We start from the raw sequence: 19827 nt of genomic DNA on the forward strand, positions 1-19827 counted from the left end.
AGTTTCCATCCATCACTTCTTGTCCTGCCTTCAGATGCTTTGGACAATAGCTTGACTCCCTCTTCTTTGTGGCAGCCCCTGAGATATTGGAACCCTGCTATCATGTCATCTCTAGTGGTGTGAGACAGTGAGACACCACCTTGACAGTGGTGGAGGCACCCTGATGGAGGCAAGCAAGGAAAGGGCATTTCAAGCTGAATCTGGCACAGATTTAGGAGGACTCAGCCTGTCCAACCTAGACTAGCCTAGAAGGCCTTCAAGAATTCGTTCTCAGCTGACCTCATACTAATAACACCACTCCAAAGAACCCCATGGATTGTGCTATCCAATCATCTGGGAGTGGCTACTCCAACATTGTGGTACATGTGCAAAGAATATAGGGTGGCTCTCACCATCACATGGGGGTCAGCAGACAATTCAAAGCCAAACAGGAAGAAAAGCTGGAAACAGCATCCCTCTGCCCATAGTGAACTAAAGCCATCCCTTGGGTCTTGGGGATTTTGAGACAGGAAAAGTTGAGAGGGTATTAATGTATTTTATGTATATAGTAGATAAATTACCCTACCCTTCCCTAGTTGAGCTACAGCTGCATGTCCCCTCCATCCATCATCTGACAATATCTCCTGACAGAACCTAGCTTGAAAGAGCCAGCAAAAGTCAATAAAACTCTCCAGGGTGACTGCAAACTGATGTAAATATTTCATGACGAGCCTCCTGCGTGACTTTTTGCTGGTGCCCACCCCATCCATCAAAGAGCAAGGCGAATTATACCAGTGCTGAGGGCACTGATGAAGTTTTTGTAACACTTAGGTCAAAAGCCTCTGGGGAACTTGCCCTTTCTCAAAATAAGAAGTGAAAATTCATCTACTCTGCAGGTAATCTACCCTGTGTGTCTGAGAGAGAGAGAGAGAGAGAAAGAGAGAGAGAGAGGGGGGGAGGGAGGGAGGGAGGGAGGGAGGGAGAGGGAGAGAAAGAGAGAGAGAGAGAATATTAGATCCTAGAGTTCTAGGATGTTCTAGTTCAACCTTCTTCCCTGTGCAGATATCTTCTGGACAGATGGTTGTCCAATCTTTTCTTGAAAACCTTGAGTGATGGAGCACCTACAATTTCAAGAGGCCAATAGTTCTCCCAATTAGTTCACTGCTAAGCTTCCACTCATGAATTCTTGTCCTGCCTATCAACGCAAATATGCACGTGTATACCCACACACAAACACAGGTCCAGACGCACAGAGAAAGAGTGGTACACACCATTCAGTAGAAATATCAGAAAATGACTGCTTATCTCTCCAATGGTAAGCCTCCATCCCCCAAAATAAAAGCGATTCCTGTCCCTCCCACTGAAGTGGATCTGGACACGGTTAGGAGAGTTGAAATCCAGAACAGCCAGAAGGTATGAAGACTGGGAGAACACAAATATATCAATTCTCCAAAGTGCAGAGGGGGTGGAAAGTGAACCGGTGTTGGAAGTAACACATCCTTCTATCTAGCGATGAAGCTGTATCTTTAAAGATGGAGAAAAACAAAGATGAAATTCTTTGGCACTCGGCAACCAGGGTTGTTGGCCAGCAAAGGAAAAGCCATGATTAGACAAAGTACGGAGATGTTTCCACTGTGATTAATGCTCTGTAATTGATACACTCTCGTTCCTCCGGTATACTTTTATGGATGCATTTCCTATAGACCAGTGTTTCTCAACCTTGGCAACCTGAAGATGTATAGATTTCAAGTCCCAGAATTTCCCAGCCACTCTGGGAATTCTGGGAGTTTGAACTCCACACATCTTCAAGTTGCTAAGGTTGAGGGGGAAAAAAAAACCTGCTATAGACACTCAACACAAGCACAAGATTTGTCTGCTTGTTTGGTCCGAGGTTTCTTTCCCACAGTTACATACCTTTCAATGCTCTGGCAAGGGATGGGGAGGCTAAGTTGAACAGAGAGGCAGGAAAAAAAAAAAAGTGACAATTGGCTTCTTTCAGATTGATCAACGTGTACATGGTGGTTGGGTTTATGCAACAGCTAAAGCCTGGTTGTTTCTGGGTTTTCTGTCCTGCAGTTGACTAGACCAGTTTCCTTGGAAAGAGTTTTGAAAGAGGTTCGTGGTTTGTCGTTGCCCTCTTCTGAAAGAGCGTGACTGGCTCAAAATCACCTAATTTGCTTCGTGCGTAAACCGAGAGAAGAACTCAAGATCTTAGCAGGTTTTACAGCACCAGGTGAATTTTCTTCAATCCTTATTAAAAGAAGTTTTAAAGGCAAGTTTAAGGGCATTTTTTTTTTAAATCCTCTTTTTGGAAAGAAAAGAAAAAAGAAAACCAGAAACATCGTGAAAAGAACTTCTGAGACATTAAGTGCACTGGGCAATGAGAAATTTTGGAAACCTCGGGCATAACTTTGTTCAGCTCCCCTACACCAACAAGGGTTTCCTCTTACAATGAGAGCCCCTTGAGAAGCTTTTCCTGGCCAAGTTTCTACAGACATATTGAAAGGAAGGTAGGAGAGGAACTAAGATGATCAGGGGCCTGGAGACTAAAACATACGAAGAATGGCTAAGGGATTTGGCTCTGGCTAGTCTAAGGAAAAGAAGAAGTAGGGATGACATGATAGCAGTGTTCCAGTATTTGAGGTGCCGCCACAAAGAAGAGGGGGTCAAATTATTCTCCAAAGCACCAGAGGGAAGGACAAGAAACAAAGGGTGGAAACTGACCAAGGAGAGAAGCAACCTGGAATTAAGGAGAAACTTCCTGACAGTGAGGGCAATCAGCCAGTGGAACAGCTTGCCTCCAGAAATCATGGCGCTCCATCACTGGAGGTTTTTAAGAAGAGACTGGACATTTACCTGTCTGAGATGATATAGGTTCTCCTGCTTGGACAGGGGGCTGGACTAGAAGACCTCCAAGGTCCCTTCCAGCTCTATTCTATTCTATTCTATTCTATTCTATTCTATTCTATTCTATTCTATTCTATTCTACTCTACTCTACTCTACTCTACTCTACTCTGTTCTATTCTATCATTGATGATCCAGGAGAAGAGTCAGAAAGTTTAAGGTCAAAGATCTCCCCGTCACATCCCTATTAACTGGCTGGACTAATAGGGATCAAATTCTAACAGTTTATTGGGAAAAAAAGATTGCAGGAAACTGTATTGTTTATGCTTCACCTTTTTTTTTCCTTTTTGTACTGCATTTTCCAGTTATAATCTCTTCTTAGGCTCTTCTTCCACACTCTTCTAGGAGACTTTTGACCTTCCAATCATCTTGGAAGCAACAGGTGAAATGAAAACAGGAATGATTGGAGAAACCTGGGCTGAAGTCTTCTCAAACACCAAGATAGCATTGGTGAATCTGAGACACCACTTCTCCTTCTTTAGCCATCTTCCCCAACCTGGCACCCCTCAAATACCAGGTCACCCAACTCCTAGCCCATAGATGAAGAACTGTGCTGTCCCAGAAAAGGGGATCCTAGCCCAGCATATTCTGAAGGACACCAACTGTGGGAAGATTGCCTTAGCATAGCACTACCTAGGTAGCCATGCTGAGATGCCGTGCGGAGCTCCTGGGAGAAAGAACAGGACAGAATTACCCAAATCTTTATGTTCAATCAGAATTTTAGCAGAATCAGAGCAGTTTTGATATTATCTAACCAAAAGTCCCCATTCTAAGCCTGTCCACAGAATTCAAAATTCCTTGACATTCTGAGCAGATTTCACGTTCACTTTTCTAAGTTTCTAGCCTTGCTAGCTAGGAGGATGTATTTTGAGGTGGACAAAAAACACCTCCTGGTGTATCCAAAGCAATCAGCCTACATTCCATTGAGTTCAGCATCTTCTGTTATTTATTACTTCCCCACTGAAGCCCCATGAGCAGATCACAAGGCAGCAGAAGCAAACATACTTCGTAATTTAGCCAACAATTGTAGAATTGAATTTTTCAGGCCACCTTGTTTTAAGGGCGATGCAACCCAGATCTATCTTGATGCCACCAGCAACACACACATTCTTGCTAGAACCCAGCTGGGCACAACCCTACAATCTTCAGTGTCACAGTTCACAAGCAGGATGTGAACACGATGCTCTTTGCAAGATCACCAACCGGGCCAACCTCTTGCTCTATGCATCCAAGGGTCACAAAACCTTGGTGGGGTGGCTTCCCTGCTGTCCAAGCCCTTTTGAAAGAGCAGATGCCACAGGCTCAGCCCTGAATCACTTGTGTGCGAAGCACGTGTCCTGACGCAGAGAGACAACCTCTGCTTTCTCCGTCCCCCACCCCTGTGGCCTACGCTATCCTCTCTCTGCTCATCCACTACCTTTTATTAAGTTGCAACAGTGGGGCAATTACATTCCACCACGTTTCCTTAGCAGGCACTAGCCCAAGGGTTTTCATAACTATTTCAAAAGGGATTTTGAGCACCATTTGTCATAGTTTTGGCAGCCCAGCTGCCAGGTGGCTCTTTATAATTAAGCATCCTGCTATTATCAAAACACGCACCAACCCACTACAGGCAAACTCTGCACCTCTCCAACCTTCTCTATCCTCACTCACCATCACCCTCCCCCCCCCTTCATTGCTGGGGGAAGGTGGGGGAAACGTTCCCTTCTGAAGGTGCTTCCTGCTGACAAAGCAGCTTTTTATTTTAGCTTCTCGAAAATGGGGATGCAAACACTCAAGAGTTTGGCTACCTCTCTCTGCACTGTTTGAATCTGGAGCTGGGCACAACCTCTAGATCAGTGGTTCTCAACCTTTTTAATGCTGCAACCCCCAACCAGTCATAAGTCGAGGACTACTCAACTGGTGCAGCACCGTTTGCAGAATGGGACTTTTGGCGGGCTCAGCAGGGCAGAGACAGCCTGGACCATTCCTATTGGCTTTTGAAAGCCAATAGAATTAGACTCTATTCAAGAGAGTCTATTCTATTGGCTTTCAAAAGCCAATAGAATAAAAGAGAGTAGCACAGCTAAGGAAAAGGGGGAAAAAATGGCGGACTGCGTTGTTTGGCGACCCCCGTGAAATGGTCATTCGACCCCAAATGGGGTCCCGACCCACAGGTTGAGAACCACTGCTCTAGATCATATGCCCCCTGGCTGATGCCATTGTCAGAACATCGTGCTGGACACCCGCTGCTTTCCGCCACTGCGCTGAAGCATGAGGCAGCCTGAATTTCTCCCTTTAGGCTAGCAGAATATTATAATAATCTGGATAAACCAAGCCAAGCATGCTTTGAGAAAAAGGCAATGACCAAGAAGACAGTCATCACAGGTGAGAAGAACCCATCCTCTCTTGGAGGCACACACCAGGGTTAGATCAAGTGCTGGTGGCTGTAAAGCACTGTGAAGCGGTATATAAGTCGAAGTGCTATTGCTATTCCAATGTATGTATGTCTATCGCTTGATTATTTTTATAAATAACTCAAGGTGGCACATATATCTAATACTCCCTCCTCCTCCCACAACAAAGGCTCTTTGAGGTAAGGTGGGCTGAGAGAAAGCGGCTGTCCCAGGATCACCCACCTGGCTTTCATAAGGTGCAACTAAAACCCACCGTTACTGAATTGGCTTTGATGCCTAAAGAGGGGCTAGAACTTACCCTCTCCTGGTTGCACTATGGGAAGTACCTCCAGGCAGTGGTGGGATTCAAATATGGGAGCAACCGGTTCTCTGCATGGATGCCACTTCCGGAAGTCCATTCTGGGCCTGGGCAACAAAAAATTAGCTACCAGTTCTGCCGAACTAGTGCAAACTGGCTGAATCTCACTGAAGGAAGGAAGGAAGGAAGGAAGGAAGGAAGGAAGGAAGGAAGGAAGGAAGGAAGGAAGGAAGGAAGGAAGGAAGGAAGGAAGGAAGGAAGGAGTGAATGGTAGGATTCAAATACGTGAACAACCGGTTCTCTGCATGGATGCCACTTCTGGAAGTCCGTTCTGGGCCTGGGCAACAAAAAATTAGCTACCGGGTCTGCTGAACTGGTGCGAACTGGCTGAATTCCACCAAAGGAAGGAAGGAAGGAAGGAAGGAAGGGAGGAAGGAAGGGAGGGAGGGAAGGAGGGAGGGAGGAGTGGTGGGATTCAAATACGTGAACAACCAGTTCTCTGCATGGATGCCACTTCCGGAAGTCCGTTCTGGGCCTGGGCAACAAAAAATTAGCTACTGGTTCTGCCGAAGTGGTGCGAACCGGCTGAATCCCACCACTGCCTCCAGGCACTGGAAACAAAGCAGCCCCTTTATGTGGCTTATTTTCTGCTTGCTGCCATCCAGGATCTCCTGGATGAGAGCGATTCTCTTTTCCCAAATTTTGTTTACATAACGCAGTATGCGGAGGGCACCATATTAATAACTCTTGTATAAACTACCTATACAGTTGTTCCCCGAGTGCTGTTCCTTTTGTAGCTAAAATATTCCTAGGCAGGCTGAGCGGGAGTGATATTGACAGCCTTTGAGAGGACTCCGACTTTCTGAAAGATATAAAAGCTTTAGGAAAGAAGCTGTAAGGGGGAAGAGGAGGATGGAACCTCCAATGTCAACATTTTGATGGAGAACAACTAGGGCTATTTCTTCTCTCTCTCTCTTTTTTATAAAAGTTTTATTAATTTTTTAAAATTACAGTCTTTAGTGCTTAGTAAACAACATGTTGTCTGGGTTCAGATATCTAACATTAACTTCTTCAATATAAATCTGTTCAGGACTATTTCTTCTCTTATTCTTTGGGTGAAGCTGATAGAACAGGCAGCTGCATTTTATTAATTTTATAATTTATTAATTTTATGCATTTTATTAATGTGGGGTCCCTATGAATGTTTCCAAGCCCCAGAATCTGGCTGGCAGAGAGATGGGACATGTCCTCATCACACCTGTTAACCTGAAAGAGAATGAAGGCCAAGTGGATAAAAAGATGGATGCAACTTCTACAGCAAAGGTCCCCAACCCCCAGTACGTCATGAGGAGGCCATAGTTTCCCCATGCTGGCTCAGGAATTCTGGGAGTTGAAGTGCACAAGTCATAAAAGAGCCCAGGTTGCCTACCCCTGCCCAAATGCCTGAATTTTGATCATGTGACTGTGAGGAAAAAATATTTAAATATTTCAACCAGGGGTCTTCAAACTTGGCCCTTTCATGACTTGTGGACTTCAACTCCCAGAATTCCTAAGCCAGCCGTGCTGAGGGGAAAGGGTGAGGTTTCCAAGCTGAGCCATGCTGGCTCAGGAATTCTGGGAGCTGAAGTCCACGAGTCATAAAAGAGCCAAGGTTGCCTACCCCTGCCCATGGTCATGTACTCAAAATTCAGGTGCTTGGCAACCAGCACGTATTTACGACAATTGCAGCATCCCATGGTTACATTATCACCATTTGTGACCTTCCCAGTTCGTTTTCCAACAAGCAAAGTCAATGGGGGAAGCCAAATTCAGTAATAGCAGCATGGTTTCATTTAACAACTTCACTTAACAACTATGGAGTAAAATTGAGAATGTCTCGTTGAACAACCTCCTTGCTCAGCCACAGGTAAGGACTGCCTGTCTTGCAAGTCAATGCGGTAAATCTCGAATCTTCTTTGCTCAAATGCCACAATACAAAGAATTCTAACTCAGCCTAGAAAAATTTGATAGGAGTGCTTGCCATTTCTGCTTCCCTTTGCATTAAAGGCAGCATATGGGCCGGGAATTCAAACCCAAGGATATAGGACAGAGAGCAAACAGTTTTTCCAGCTCATTGCCCCGATCCATGTCTTTCACCAACACAGCTGCTTTGAGACAAAGACAAAAACAAGGTAAGGGGTAATCTTTGGCCCGACGCCTGGATAAACAAGGGAAAATCCAATTCAAATAACTGATTTGATTTGGAAAATCAGTCAGCGATTCAGATTGATTTTTGGAAAGTCAACCCAGTTCAATCTAGATCCACTTCACTGTAATACTGGGTTGCTTTGGAATAAGGCCAGTTCCACACAGGTGGAGACAGCTTCAAAATCATCCAGTTTGAATCAGCTTTCTGATTCAGTCCAGAGATCTGGCTGATTCTCCTCTGCACTGTCATTTCCTTTCCCAGAACTGAAGCCCAATTCATTCTGTCTACCTCATCACATTATCTCTCTATGCTGCAGGAAGCCCAGGGACTTTTCTGTAGAAAATAAAGGCCAGAATTAACACAGGAGGATAGTGTCTCCTTGGGTTAGGGCCACAACTCCCAAAATTCTAATATGAACAAACAAGAAAGATTCACAATTTGGGGAGCTGCGATCTTAACACAATGCAAAGGCACCAGATCAACAACCTAAAGGTTGACCAACTCTAAATGGCCCAAAATAACACACTAACTCAGGGGTAGGCAACCTTGGCTCTTTTACGACTCGTGGACTTCAACTCCCAGAATTCCTGAGCCAGCATGGGGGAACTATGGCTCCCTTCATGACTCGTGGACTTCAACTCCCAGAATCCCTGAGCCAGCATGGCTCAGCTTGGGAACCTCTCCATTTCTCTTCAGCATGGCTGACTCAGGAATTCTAGGAGTTGAAGTCCACAAGTCATAAAAGAGCCAAGGTTGCCTACCCCTGCACTAACGTAACGTTTGTTTCAGAATGCGGTACCATTTCATTGATTATCAAGCCACTGTTGTTCTTGGGTTTGGGATTGTTTAGCTATGGCGGCACTTCCCAAGCTGCTCAGAGTTCTGTTTCGTACTTCAGGACAAAAAGTAACAGATGGAAGATCATTAAAGAAATCCAACCTAGATCGAATTGAGAAATTTCCTGACAGTGAGAACAATTAACCAGTGGAACAGCTTGCCTCCAGAAGTTGTGGGTGCTCCATCACTGAAGGTTTTTAAGAAGAGACTGGACAGTCATTGGTCCACAATGATATACAGTACAGTCTTCTGCTTAACCAGGGGGTTGGACTAGAAGATCTCCAAGGTCCCTTCCAACCCTATTATGTTCTATGTTCATGTGCTAAACATGCCCTTGCATTAACTTTGTATCTGCCCTGGTGGAGTATGCAGTGTGAACACAACCTAACATTTGTTAGCTTTAAACAATCTTTTTAAGCGCACACCAAACAGACGATGAGAACTAAGAATCTTGTTGTTAGTTGCGAAGTCGTATCCGACCCATCGCGACCCCATGAACAACGTTCCTCCAAGCCTTCCTGTCCTAGACAGTTGCAATCAACAAATCATTTTTCCAGACTGCACATTTGGATTAGATACAAAACTGTTTGAAAATTTGGGGGGGGAAACACGGATTGTGTTGAGTTCCTCACCTATGAAAACCAGTGAAACCAGTTTAAAAAAATGTGCTGCCTATCCCAACATCTAAATGTAGAATCCACGGTGGGACAGCTAGAGCAGTGTTTCTCAACCATGACAATTTTAAGGCATGTGGACTTCAACTCCCAGAATTCCACAGCCAGCAATGCTGGCTGTGGAATTCTGGGAGTTGAAGTCCACATGCCTTAAAATTGTCAAGGTTGAGAAACACTGAGTAGAGCATGACCTAAATTTAAATGGAAAACAAAACTTAGCATGAATCCAACCAGTGTCCAAGCACCAGATGCCCCTAATAAGAAAAGACCAGTCCCAATTAGCACATTGTATTGACTCTTCTGCATTTCTACATTAGTTTCCTCCACCTTTCACCAGATGGAGAGAAAGGGAGGCAGAAGACCTCCTGGCAGGAGAACAATTAACACCTGCTTTTTGATTTATAGCCTTCTTGCTTTCTTCAAAGCTTGCAGTGCTTACAGACATTGAGCTAACTAATTAGGTGGAAAAGAGACACCAATTGGGCGCAGCAATTCAGTCTCCAACCTCTTCAAATTAAGGTGGTCTGTACAGACCGTCTCCCCACCTCAGATCCAGAGGGACTCAGAGGCCACCAGCAGTCAGCCGCTTGTCCCTTTGGCTGGCTAACCTTTCTGCCAGTCCTGGCTATTAATTCAGATCATTAACGCTTGTTGGTACTTTGTAGAACAACAGTACTCACTACTTGCTTATTTCTCATTTATTTGCTTGTTGGTTCTACACGGCATCCTATCTCACAACGGTGACTCTTCGCAATATTTTTTTTAAAAAAACAATACAAGCAACATAATATACAACTCATCTAGATAACTAACCAGCCACATCATTCTCAGGTCCAGGAACACATCCATCACTTGAAAAGCCAACAGGATTGTGTCAACCTGCCTTTGGAGGGGGATTGTCCCCCAGGGATGGTGCAGCAACAGAACACAATGTTAGAACAAGAGTTCTGGTGACTGTCTATGGCAGTGTTTCTCAACCTTGACAATTTTAAGGCATGTGGACTTCAACTCCTAGAATTCCACAGCCAGCAATGCTGGCTATGGAATTCTGGGAGTTGAAGTCCACATGCCTTAAAATTGTCAAGGTTGAGAAACACTAGTCTATGGAGAGTCTCGATCCACCAGGTCATTTTCGTGCCAAACATGCTTTTTCCAAAAGTCAACTGACTTTTCCAAAAGTCCAATCGACTTTTGAAAAAAGTGCTTTGGAGAGTTCTGGTGATGTGTCTCCAGTCCAAAACTTCAGACGGCCATTTGTCTGGGATGAAATGCCCCATCTCCCACTGATCAGTTGCTGAGAATACAAACCGTGAAGGGGGGTCAAACCCCCTGAGATGTTTCTGGGAACAGGCAAGAAGTTGCAAGGAGAAGAATTCCAACAGCCCTTTGGGTTTCTTCAGGACCCTTCAGACATCTTGAGAAACACCCTGCAAGGTTGACTGATAGCATCATGGCCCAGAGGGGAAGGCACAACTAGAAATGGCAGCTTCACTAAGACCATCTTAGCAGCTTCATGGCATACCCAACATTGGAATGAAAATGTCCTTTTCAGGCTCTTAACTCCACTTATTTTACAGGCATCTCTCCACTTATGACCATAATGGAGCTTGTAAGTCATGACAGTCCTCATGCCAGGGTAGCATTCAGTAATAAAACTTAACAGAATAACAGAGTTGGGAGGTATCTTTGAGGTCTTCCAGTCCAACCTCTGCTCAAGCAGAACCCCCTATACCATTCCAGACAAATGGCTGTCCACTCTCTTCTTTAAAACTTCCAGTGATGGAGCACCCACAACTTCTGGAGCCAAGCAGTTCCACTGATTAATTGTTCTGACTGTCAGGAAATTTCTCCTTAGTTCTAGGTTGCTTCTCTCCTTGATTAATTTCCATCTATTTCTAATTGTTCTGCTTTCGGGTGCTTTGGAGAATAGGTTGACCCACTTTTCTCCTTTAGATATTGGAACACTGCTATCATGTCGCTCCTGAAGCTTCTTTTCATTAAACTACCCCTATCCAATTCCAGCAACCGTTCTTCATATGTTTCAGCCTCCAGTCCCCTAATCAGCTTTGTTGCTCTTCACTCAACAACTTCTAGAGTTTTTTTTTTACATCGTGGTAGTGACCAAAATTGGATGCACTTGAGACAGAAGCTTGCTGTGACTTTGACCAGCCAGCTCAATCTACTTTAGAGTGTAGTCAATAAGACATTGGAGGAGAGAATGCTGTCCACCTGGATCTTCTGGAAAGTTCAGGGCATCAAACTAACCAAAAAGCAGGGTGTAAAACTCAGCAAATAAAATGAATTGGCTATGTATAATACAAGTATGTAGTCCTCCATTTATAACCCTTCATTTAACAACCATTTGAACTTATAATGGCACTGAAGAAAGTAATTTATGACAGGTTCTCACACTCATGAACATCATAGCATCTTCCCAATCCCACGATGAAGATTCATGTACTTGGCAACTGCCATGTATATATGATGGCTGCAGCATCCATAGTCTTGTGGTCCCTATGTACAGATGATGAGGGGACAAAACAAAATGATGAAGACTTTGACCATTCTGGAGGACTTTGGTTGTCCTTCCTAGCTTAAGACAAGGAAAAACAACCCAGAACCCTTACAAAGGAGAAATCTACCATTTTTGACATTTGCCCATGATGGCCATGTTTTCTAAGAATTATCAACCAAACGTATTGGAGATTTGTCCATCCTTACTAAAGGATATGATGATCTGATAGTCCTTGCTAAAAGATATGATCCAACTTGATCAACATAGGCATGGTTTGTAGAAACCTTCTCCTTTCCCCATTTGATGCTACAGCTCAAACTCAACTGGGATGTTGATTAGTCCCACATGGACCACAGGAAGCTGTGTTACCCCAAGGCAAGATAATCATCTCGTTTAGCCCAATATTATTGCTCTTTGCCAGGAGTCTTCAAACTTGGCCCTTTTATGACTTGTGGACTTCAACTCCCAGAATTCCTGAGCCAGGCATGCATGCCTCACTGAGGAATTCTGGGAGTTGAAGTCCACAAGTCATAAAAGGGCCACGTTTGAAGACCCCTGGTCTATGGGATACTATTCTGGGGAAAATACAGAATCATGTAAATGTCTTTGGAGATTCTCAATCCTCCAAGTTATGCTTCTCCCAAAGATGCTTTTTCAGGAGGCAAATGGACTTTCTTGTTTTTCTTTGAAGATGTTTTGCTTCTTGAATGAGAAGAAAAAAAATCTTGTAAATGCAGGAAGGATATCCTTAACTTCTTTATAGTGAGTTCATTAAGGTGGGATCTTGTTGAACGATTTGAAATGTTTTTTTTCTTAGATTTCTTGCTACCTGCATTACCATTTATGACAGTGTTTCTCAACCTTGACAATTTTAAGGCATGTGGACTTCAACTCCCAGAATTCCACAGCCAGCATTGCTGGCTGTGGAATTCTGGGAGTTGAAGTCCACATGCTTTAAAATTGTCAAGGTTGAGAAACACTGATTTATGAGATAAGCCACCAAGAAAGGAAGCTCCTTAGATTCTCAGGCTATAAAGACGAGACAGACGGAGATTTCTACTTTCAGATGTGCGAGACTGATGTCAGCCTTCCCAGTTATACCAGACAAGAAACAGACCAGATGAGCTACATCTACTTTATCGTAAGGCTATATTAACAGAATCTTGCAAGTCTGAAAACATAAATTGCCCGCCGTCTCCTTCACAGCCCGAGACGTTAAGAAGTCTCCGAGTCTCTTTCTATGCCTCTAATGCAGGTAAGCAGCATCTCTTCACCCTTTTTCTCAAAGTTTTTCTCACATACCATTACACTTCTGTGGTTGTTGTTAGTTGCGAAGTCGTGTCCGACCCATCGTGACCTCATGGACAATGTTCTTCCAGGCCTTCCTGTCCTCTACCATCTTCTGGAGCCCCTTTAAGCTCACGCCTCCTGCTTCAGTGACTCCATCCAGCCACCTCATTCTCTGTTGTCCCCTTCTTCTCTTGCCCTCCATCTTTCCCAGCATCAGGCTCTTCTCCAGTGAGTCCTTCCTTCTCATTAGGTGGCCAAAGTACTTGAGTTTCAACTTTAGGATCTGGCCTTCTAAAGAGCAGTCGAGGTTGATCTCCTCTAGGACTGACCAGTTTGAACACCTTGCAGTCCAAGGGACTCGCAGGAGTCTTCTCCAGCACCAGAGTTCAAAGGCCTCCATTCTTTGGCGCTCAGCCTGTACACTGTACAGGTAGCCAAAGCAGGGTGGGGTGAGTGGTAGGAAACGTCAGCGATGTTACATGTCTCATTGTGCAAAATATGCCATTATGCAAGTGTGCCAGTGCATGATTATTATGAAATGTGTGATGGCATCAGGTCCTAGATGCATCTGGCCAGCCCTTAAGAGGCTTAGTTCTAAAGTGTAGTTATTGTATAGTTCACATAGCATCTTTAACCTGGTTACTGAATTGTTCCCTTTTCTGGTCTGCACAGTCAGCAGCCAGTTCAATGGGCTGGATTCCACATTACACGCTGACTCAAACAACTAGAATAAAAACGAATCAAGTTTATCAAACTGATATGCAACTTTAATGGCTGAATAAAGACTCTGAGATTCCTGTTTTTCCCAGACACTAGGAAAAGATGTTAACATCAGGGCCAAAACATTCCGTTGATCTTGGATTATATCATATTTAACCCAAAACAATATTTTAGATTCCTTGGACCCCACTGAGTTTATATAGCAAAGGCTTGTGTAAATCACCAGGAGATAAAATGAGATTAATGCTTTATTCAAAGATATGTTTGCTTGGTCCTATAGGGAGAAACATGTATTATCTCAACTTTCAAACTTGATGTCGTATTTTCAGAGGTTTGAGTTCTTTTGAATTATATTCCTAATGCCTGGAAACTGGTATCTGGACAGAGAAAGCAGATTCTCAGTGCCCTATTTTGTACTAAAAGATTTGTTCTTCATTGTTTGAAGAACATAGGGCTCCAATATCATTGTCTGCAGAGAGCATGTGATTAGCAACTTAGGAACAAATCATGTTTCCTTGAAATATGATGACAGAGTATGGCTACGGTTAATTGAAATGCTTATGTACAATTTGTATATATATCCTGGTATAGATCCTGTTTTTCTCTTCCTTCCTTCCTTCCTTCCTTCCTTCCTTCCTTCCTTCCTTCCTTCCTTCCTTCCTTCCTTCCTTCCTCCCTCCCTTCCCTCTTTGTTTTGCACCCTTTCTCTTTCCTTTATTCCTTTCTTTCCTTTTTTAATTCCCTTTCTTTCTCCCTTCCTTCCTTCCTTCCTTCCTTCCTTCCTTCCTTCCTTCCTTCCTTCTTTTCCTTCTTTTCCTTCTTTTCCTTCCTTATTCTTTCTTTTCTACCTTTCTTTCCTCTCTCCCTCTCTTTCTTTTCTTTCCTTCATTCTTCTTTCTTTCATTTCCTTCCTTCCCCCATTCCAGTCTTCTTCCTCCCCTCCCTTCCTCTTCCTCCTCTGCCTCACTCTCTAGGCTTCTTTCCATCAGCCACCAAATCTTGAACTCATTATTGTATCTTAAATTCAATTTCTGGAGATAGCACTAGAAAATGAATGAGGTAACTAACCAAAGGCGAGCTGATTTAATTTTAGAGAAGGTCGGAAGGAATCAGAATGGGAAATGAACTTCATCCCCACTGCCTATTCAATATAATTTTTGGATTAGTGCTTGTTTAAAACTTTGAAATCATTTGGGTGCAACGATTTAATTTTTTGAGTAGTGATTTTTTAAGAAAAGACTTGGCAGGGGAGGAGGGAATCTACCAGGCACTGTTTTATGTTCTTTTTTTTTTTTTTTTTGCACTTCTTCATATTCACTACAAATTAATTAACTATAACTGAAGGGTTAGCAACGGAGTCAAAATTACCTAAATTTTAATTTGATCAAGGTTATTTTGGATGGGTCATTAGAGGTTAATCTCCTTGAAATTTAAATAAATCCTAGTAATTATGTCTAAATTTAAATTGACTGCTGTAAATGAGCCTATGCAGATTTGCATCTACCAGCGTGGGTGCACTTCAGATAAATATTTTTTTTTTATTATGAAGCTACAGTACATATCTGGAAATTTCTGAGCTGGAGATTAAATAGGAAAGCATCTGGGATGCTACAGGAACCACAAGGCCGCAGCAAAATGTAAGACCAAATCCATCTTTAAAGGCACTTTTTAAAATGTAAACGAAACACTGTGGGAGAATCTGAGTAGCTTTTTTTTTTCTTTCACCATCTTCCATCTGCTGAAACTTGTTGGAAAGTTCTTTGGTGGGGAAAAAGTTGGAGCATCTCAACGCAACCAAGTTAACTTGGCCACTGGATTCATCAATGTGGACCCACAACCTAACCCAGCCTATTGAGTTCATACCACAGGTTAAGCCACAAAGAAAGAAGCGAACCTGTCAAGAGCAATCAGATTAGCACAGTGATGGCAAAACCTTTCAGAGTAGTGGTTCTCAACCTGTGGGTCGGGACCCCATTTGGGGTCGAACGACCATTTCATGGGGGTCGCCAAACAACGCAGTCTGCCATTCCCCCCCCCCCTTTTCCTTAGCTGTGCTACTCCCTTTTATTCTATTGGCTTTTGAAAGCCAATAGAATAGACTCTCTTGAATAGGAATTGTCCAGGCTGTCTCTGCCCTGCTGAGCCCGCCAAAAGTCCCGTTCTGCAAACAGTGCTGCACCAGTTGAGTAGTCCTCAACTTACGACCGGTTGAGTAGTCCTCGACTTATGACCGGTTGGGGGTCGCGGCATTAAAAAGGTTGAGAACCACTGTTTTAGAGACCGCGTGCCCAAACCACTACCCAAAAACCACTTATTTATCGCAAAGTACCAGGGCCGCACCAGCATTGTGGTGCCCTCAAGGGGGTGGGGCATGGGGGCGTGGCCCACTGGGTGGGCATGGCTGCAGTTGTCATGGCAGACTGGATGGGTGTGGCTGGGGTGGGCATGGCCACCTCAATGTTGCTCTTGGGGGGGACGCCTGTGGGAGCCAGGCAGGGTTGGGGGAGATCAGGGGATCTCTGGTGGGTGGGGCGGTGGGCAGGAGGCCCAGCATAGATGGGGGGGAGGCACACAATCCTAGCTGGGACTGAGGGGCCATGGTGCCAATGGGGATCCGGCTTTCCCTGCTCGGGGTGGCCTTTGGCTTGCTGGGTGTGGGTATGCTCTACCACCTCTACTCAAGCTTGCTAGCTGGCCACTTCGCCTCCTTTGCACTGGGTGGGGCTGCCGCTCTGGGCAGCGGTGGCAGCCTAGTGGACCTGCAGCGCGCGTGCCCACAGAGAGGGCTCTGAGTGCCGCCTCTGGCATGCGTGCCATCGGTTCACCACCACTGGATTAGCATGTTGAGTAAAAACAGGGTGTGGGTTTGTAACGGAGCCGGTGAAGCACATGGCGCAGCTGCAGACCGAGTCACTCTCTGGAACTTACACAACTCTTAAAGCACAGGGCATCTTCCCAACTCAACTCTTCTCCATTAAAAGCCACGAGAGCTTTAGAGAGATATAGAATAAATCTTTATGCCAATGAGTTCTTGACTCTTTAATCAGCAAGAAGAGATGCTTCTGGGCTCCACATTTTCCAGGGTTGACCGTGTCCCCCGTGATGAGGACTCCAGCACTCAGCAGGGATTTGTAAGCTCCTAAACCAGATTATCAAGCTGGGCTCTCCATCCCCAGGATGACAATCTAGATCTGATTATATGACACAAATGTAGTTTCTTCCTTGAATTGTCTTGTCACTTTGGCAGCTAGCTAGACAGAGTAGAAAAACCATGGTAGTTGCTTGCATGTAGGAAGCACTTCAGGATGGGGTGGAACATCACTTATTTATAATTTTTATTTATTTATAATTTTTATTTGCCACCCATCTTGTATCCAGCGACCCTCGGTGGAACACCATACAAGATTATGCAAGCAAAGATAGTAACCAGGGGCATCTAGGTAAGGATGGGCACAGGTAAGCATCTATAAGGGTCCTGAATGGAGGAAAAAAAGGAAGATGTACTTTGACAAAAAAGAAATCAATCTTTCCGTGCACTGTGATTTATCTTGCTTCAACAACAAACAAGCAAGACTTTGACTCTTGCTTTGGGCAGGGGGCTGGACTAGAAGACCTCCAAAGTCCCTCCCAGTGCTATGATTCTAGTGCTTCTTATAAGTTGGAGGGGGGGGAACCAAGACAAGTGGGGAGAGAGAAAGGGAGCAGGCATTTTACTCTTTCCTTTACAGTGCTCAGAATGGATTTTGGATTTTATCAAAGTGCAATTTGGGGAGGGAAGGGGGTGGGGGAGACCTTGCTAATAAACCTTGTCCAGTTTGATGATCTCCAGATATCTTGGCTAAACATTCTAAAGCAGTGAATCAAGCACACCTGGTGAGCATCTTTTTAGGAAAGGCTGCATTTCAAGGATCCTCAAATCAGAAGTGCAGAAGTTTAGCATCTTCTAAAGCTGCCTTGTGACAGCCTCAGAGGCACCACACTCACACCCAAGCATGCCGGCAAAAATTTGCCCTGTCTTATTTGCCTGATTTATTGGACAGGTGTGGACGTATGATTGGCCCAGCTAATCTAATACATATGGACCTAACAGAAACAATCGGCAAGCACATCTCAATAGTCTTGGGAACCTTTGGAACCACCATTGCACAAGCTTTTCTACAGTTCATCAGACAGACGGAGCACCGTCTTAAGATAGAGTGTTTAATATATACTTACTCAACATTTAACCGTGAAATTAAACAGGCATAAAGTTTTTTGTTGTAATGTTTCTTTATAGTAGTCCAAATTGCCACCATTCTCCGCCCTCAAAAAAAAAAAAAGTTCCTCTCCCAAGATTTAAACTATATGGTGGAATAATCTGACTTTTCATTTGGATGGGGACAAGGGACACAGAGGAAAGATAAAGATAGGAATCTATGTTCTTGCAAGGCTACTTAACAACCTAAGGACAATATTCACACAGGCTAAGTTTGGCTAAGACGAACCTTGGTTGATTTCTTTAAGGTTTAGCAAGGGCACGAACTCAACAAGCTGGGCTGGTTCGTTGCACTATACCAGGCTTAGGAAAAGGGTCTGTTCAGTAAGCGGGTTCCCTGCGTTGTGTGAACAAAAGCATCGGGGACGCCTTCTCCTTAACCACGGCCCTCTTGACAAGACCAAAAAGAGTTTCGATGACTCTGACGCGCGGGGCGAGGGGGGAAGCATTTGCTGACAACCCAAAAGAGATGGCAGGGACCGACTGGATCCCTTGAAACAAAAGTTCTGGACCGGAGGAGGAAAGACAGGCCAGGACTTACATGAAAACGTGGTAGATGAACGCCCAGCCTCGGGGTCTTTCCAGCAAGTTGTAGAGGCAGTTCTGCAGGCGACGGTAGCGCTTCTGCGAGGCGGATCGAGCTCCAGAGCCCCCGCGTGGGACCGGTAAGGGTGTCCCGAGCAGTCCCAGACGCCTGGGGCTGGATACTCCGCCGCCGCCGGCGCCTCCGGCGGGGGTGGCGTCGATCTTCTCGGTCTGCACGGCGGTCAGAGGTACGAATTCCACGCGCTGGGCTTCTCCGCCGCCTCCTCCGCCGCTCCCGCCGCTGCCGGAGACGGAGGACCGAGGCAGCCCGGAGCGGTCTCCGCCGGGAGCCCCGGCCATCGCGCTGGGCAGGAAAGGCGACCGCCCTCACGGCATGGAGAAGGCTGAGTTCCGCGGCAGGTCAGCCCGGCATGGCCCGGCTGCCGGAGGGCTGAGGGGCTCCGCCGCGATCCTGCCCGCTGGCGCCAGCCCTCCGGAGCTGTCCTTCCCTCGGCAGGGAGGAGGGAAGGTTGAGCCTCGCTAGTTCGCTCGCTCGCTCGCCCGAGCTCAGGCTGCAAACAGCGCCCGGGACTCCGCCGCGGAATGCGCCCAGGGCGCACGCGGGGACTTTTGGCTAGCAACCTGGCGCGCTCCCCGCCGCTTCTTTAAGCCACTCGGAAGAGGCGTGGGGTGGGGGGGGGAGAGAAGAGGCCGCTGGAGGGACGCGGACCCCCCTCCCCGCTTCCTCGGCTGGGCGCTGCTTCTCCGCCTACGCCCAAGTTTAGAAGAGTTGCCGGCTTCGCGGGGCGCTGCGCTTTGGAGAGCTGGGCAGCGTCAAGAGCGCGGCCGGCGAAAACAGAGGTGGCGGCAGCAGCAGCAGCAGGAAGAGCACTTTCTGCCGCCGCCGCCGCGGGCTCTTTCTCCTCCTCTTGCCTCGGCCCCTCTCCATCCTGCTGGCTTTTCCACCTGCCTTTTGCTTCGCCGACTCACATGGCACCCTTCTCCACCCACCCACCCACAACCCCCGCCTCGCCGGCTCGTCTTTCCAACGACGCGGCAAACCCTCGGCGCTGAAGGGGCCGGGCGCCCAACAAGTCAGCCACGCCTGCCGCTGCCCCTTTTTCTCTCCTCCTCCTCCTCCTCTTCCCGGGGTGGCGACTGATTAACCGCGGCTGGAAGGAAGCGCGATTTTCAATCTCCGACGTGGGCGCTCAGCTGCGCCTTCTTCTTGCAGGCGCGAACGAG

General features: G+C 45.8%; 1 protein-coding gene across 1 annotated transcript in view; it reads right to left on the minus strand.

Annotated features, from left to right (window-relative positions):
- KCNQ4 (potassium voltage-gated channel subfamily Q member 4) overlaps nucleotides 1-19562 on the minus strand; it is an 89231-nt gene extending 69669 nt beyond the window's left edge. The window contains exon 1 of the mRNA XM_039329784.1: nucleotides 18599-19562. Within this exon, the coding sequence (XP_039185718.1) occupies nucleotides 18599-18942 (344 nt within the window). The 5' untranslated portion in view covers nucleotides 18943-19562. The remainder of the gene's footprint in view (nucleotides 1-18598) is intronic.
- Nucleotides 19563-19827: the final 265 nt, after the last annotated feature.

This window comes from Crotalus tigris, unplaced genomic scaffold (genome assembly GCF_016545835.1).
Source record: "Crotalus tigris isolate CLP2741 ecotype Arizona unplaced genomic scaffold, ASM1654583v1 scf7180000017614.5298720, whole genome shotgun sequence".
Taxonomy (NCBI): Eukaryota; Metazoa; Chordata; class Lepidosauria; order Squamata; family Viperidae; genus Crotalus; species Crotalus tigris.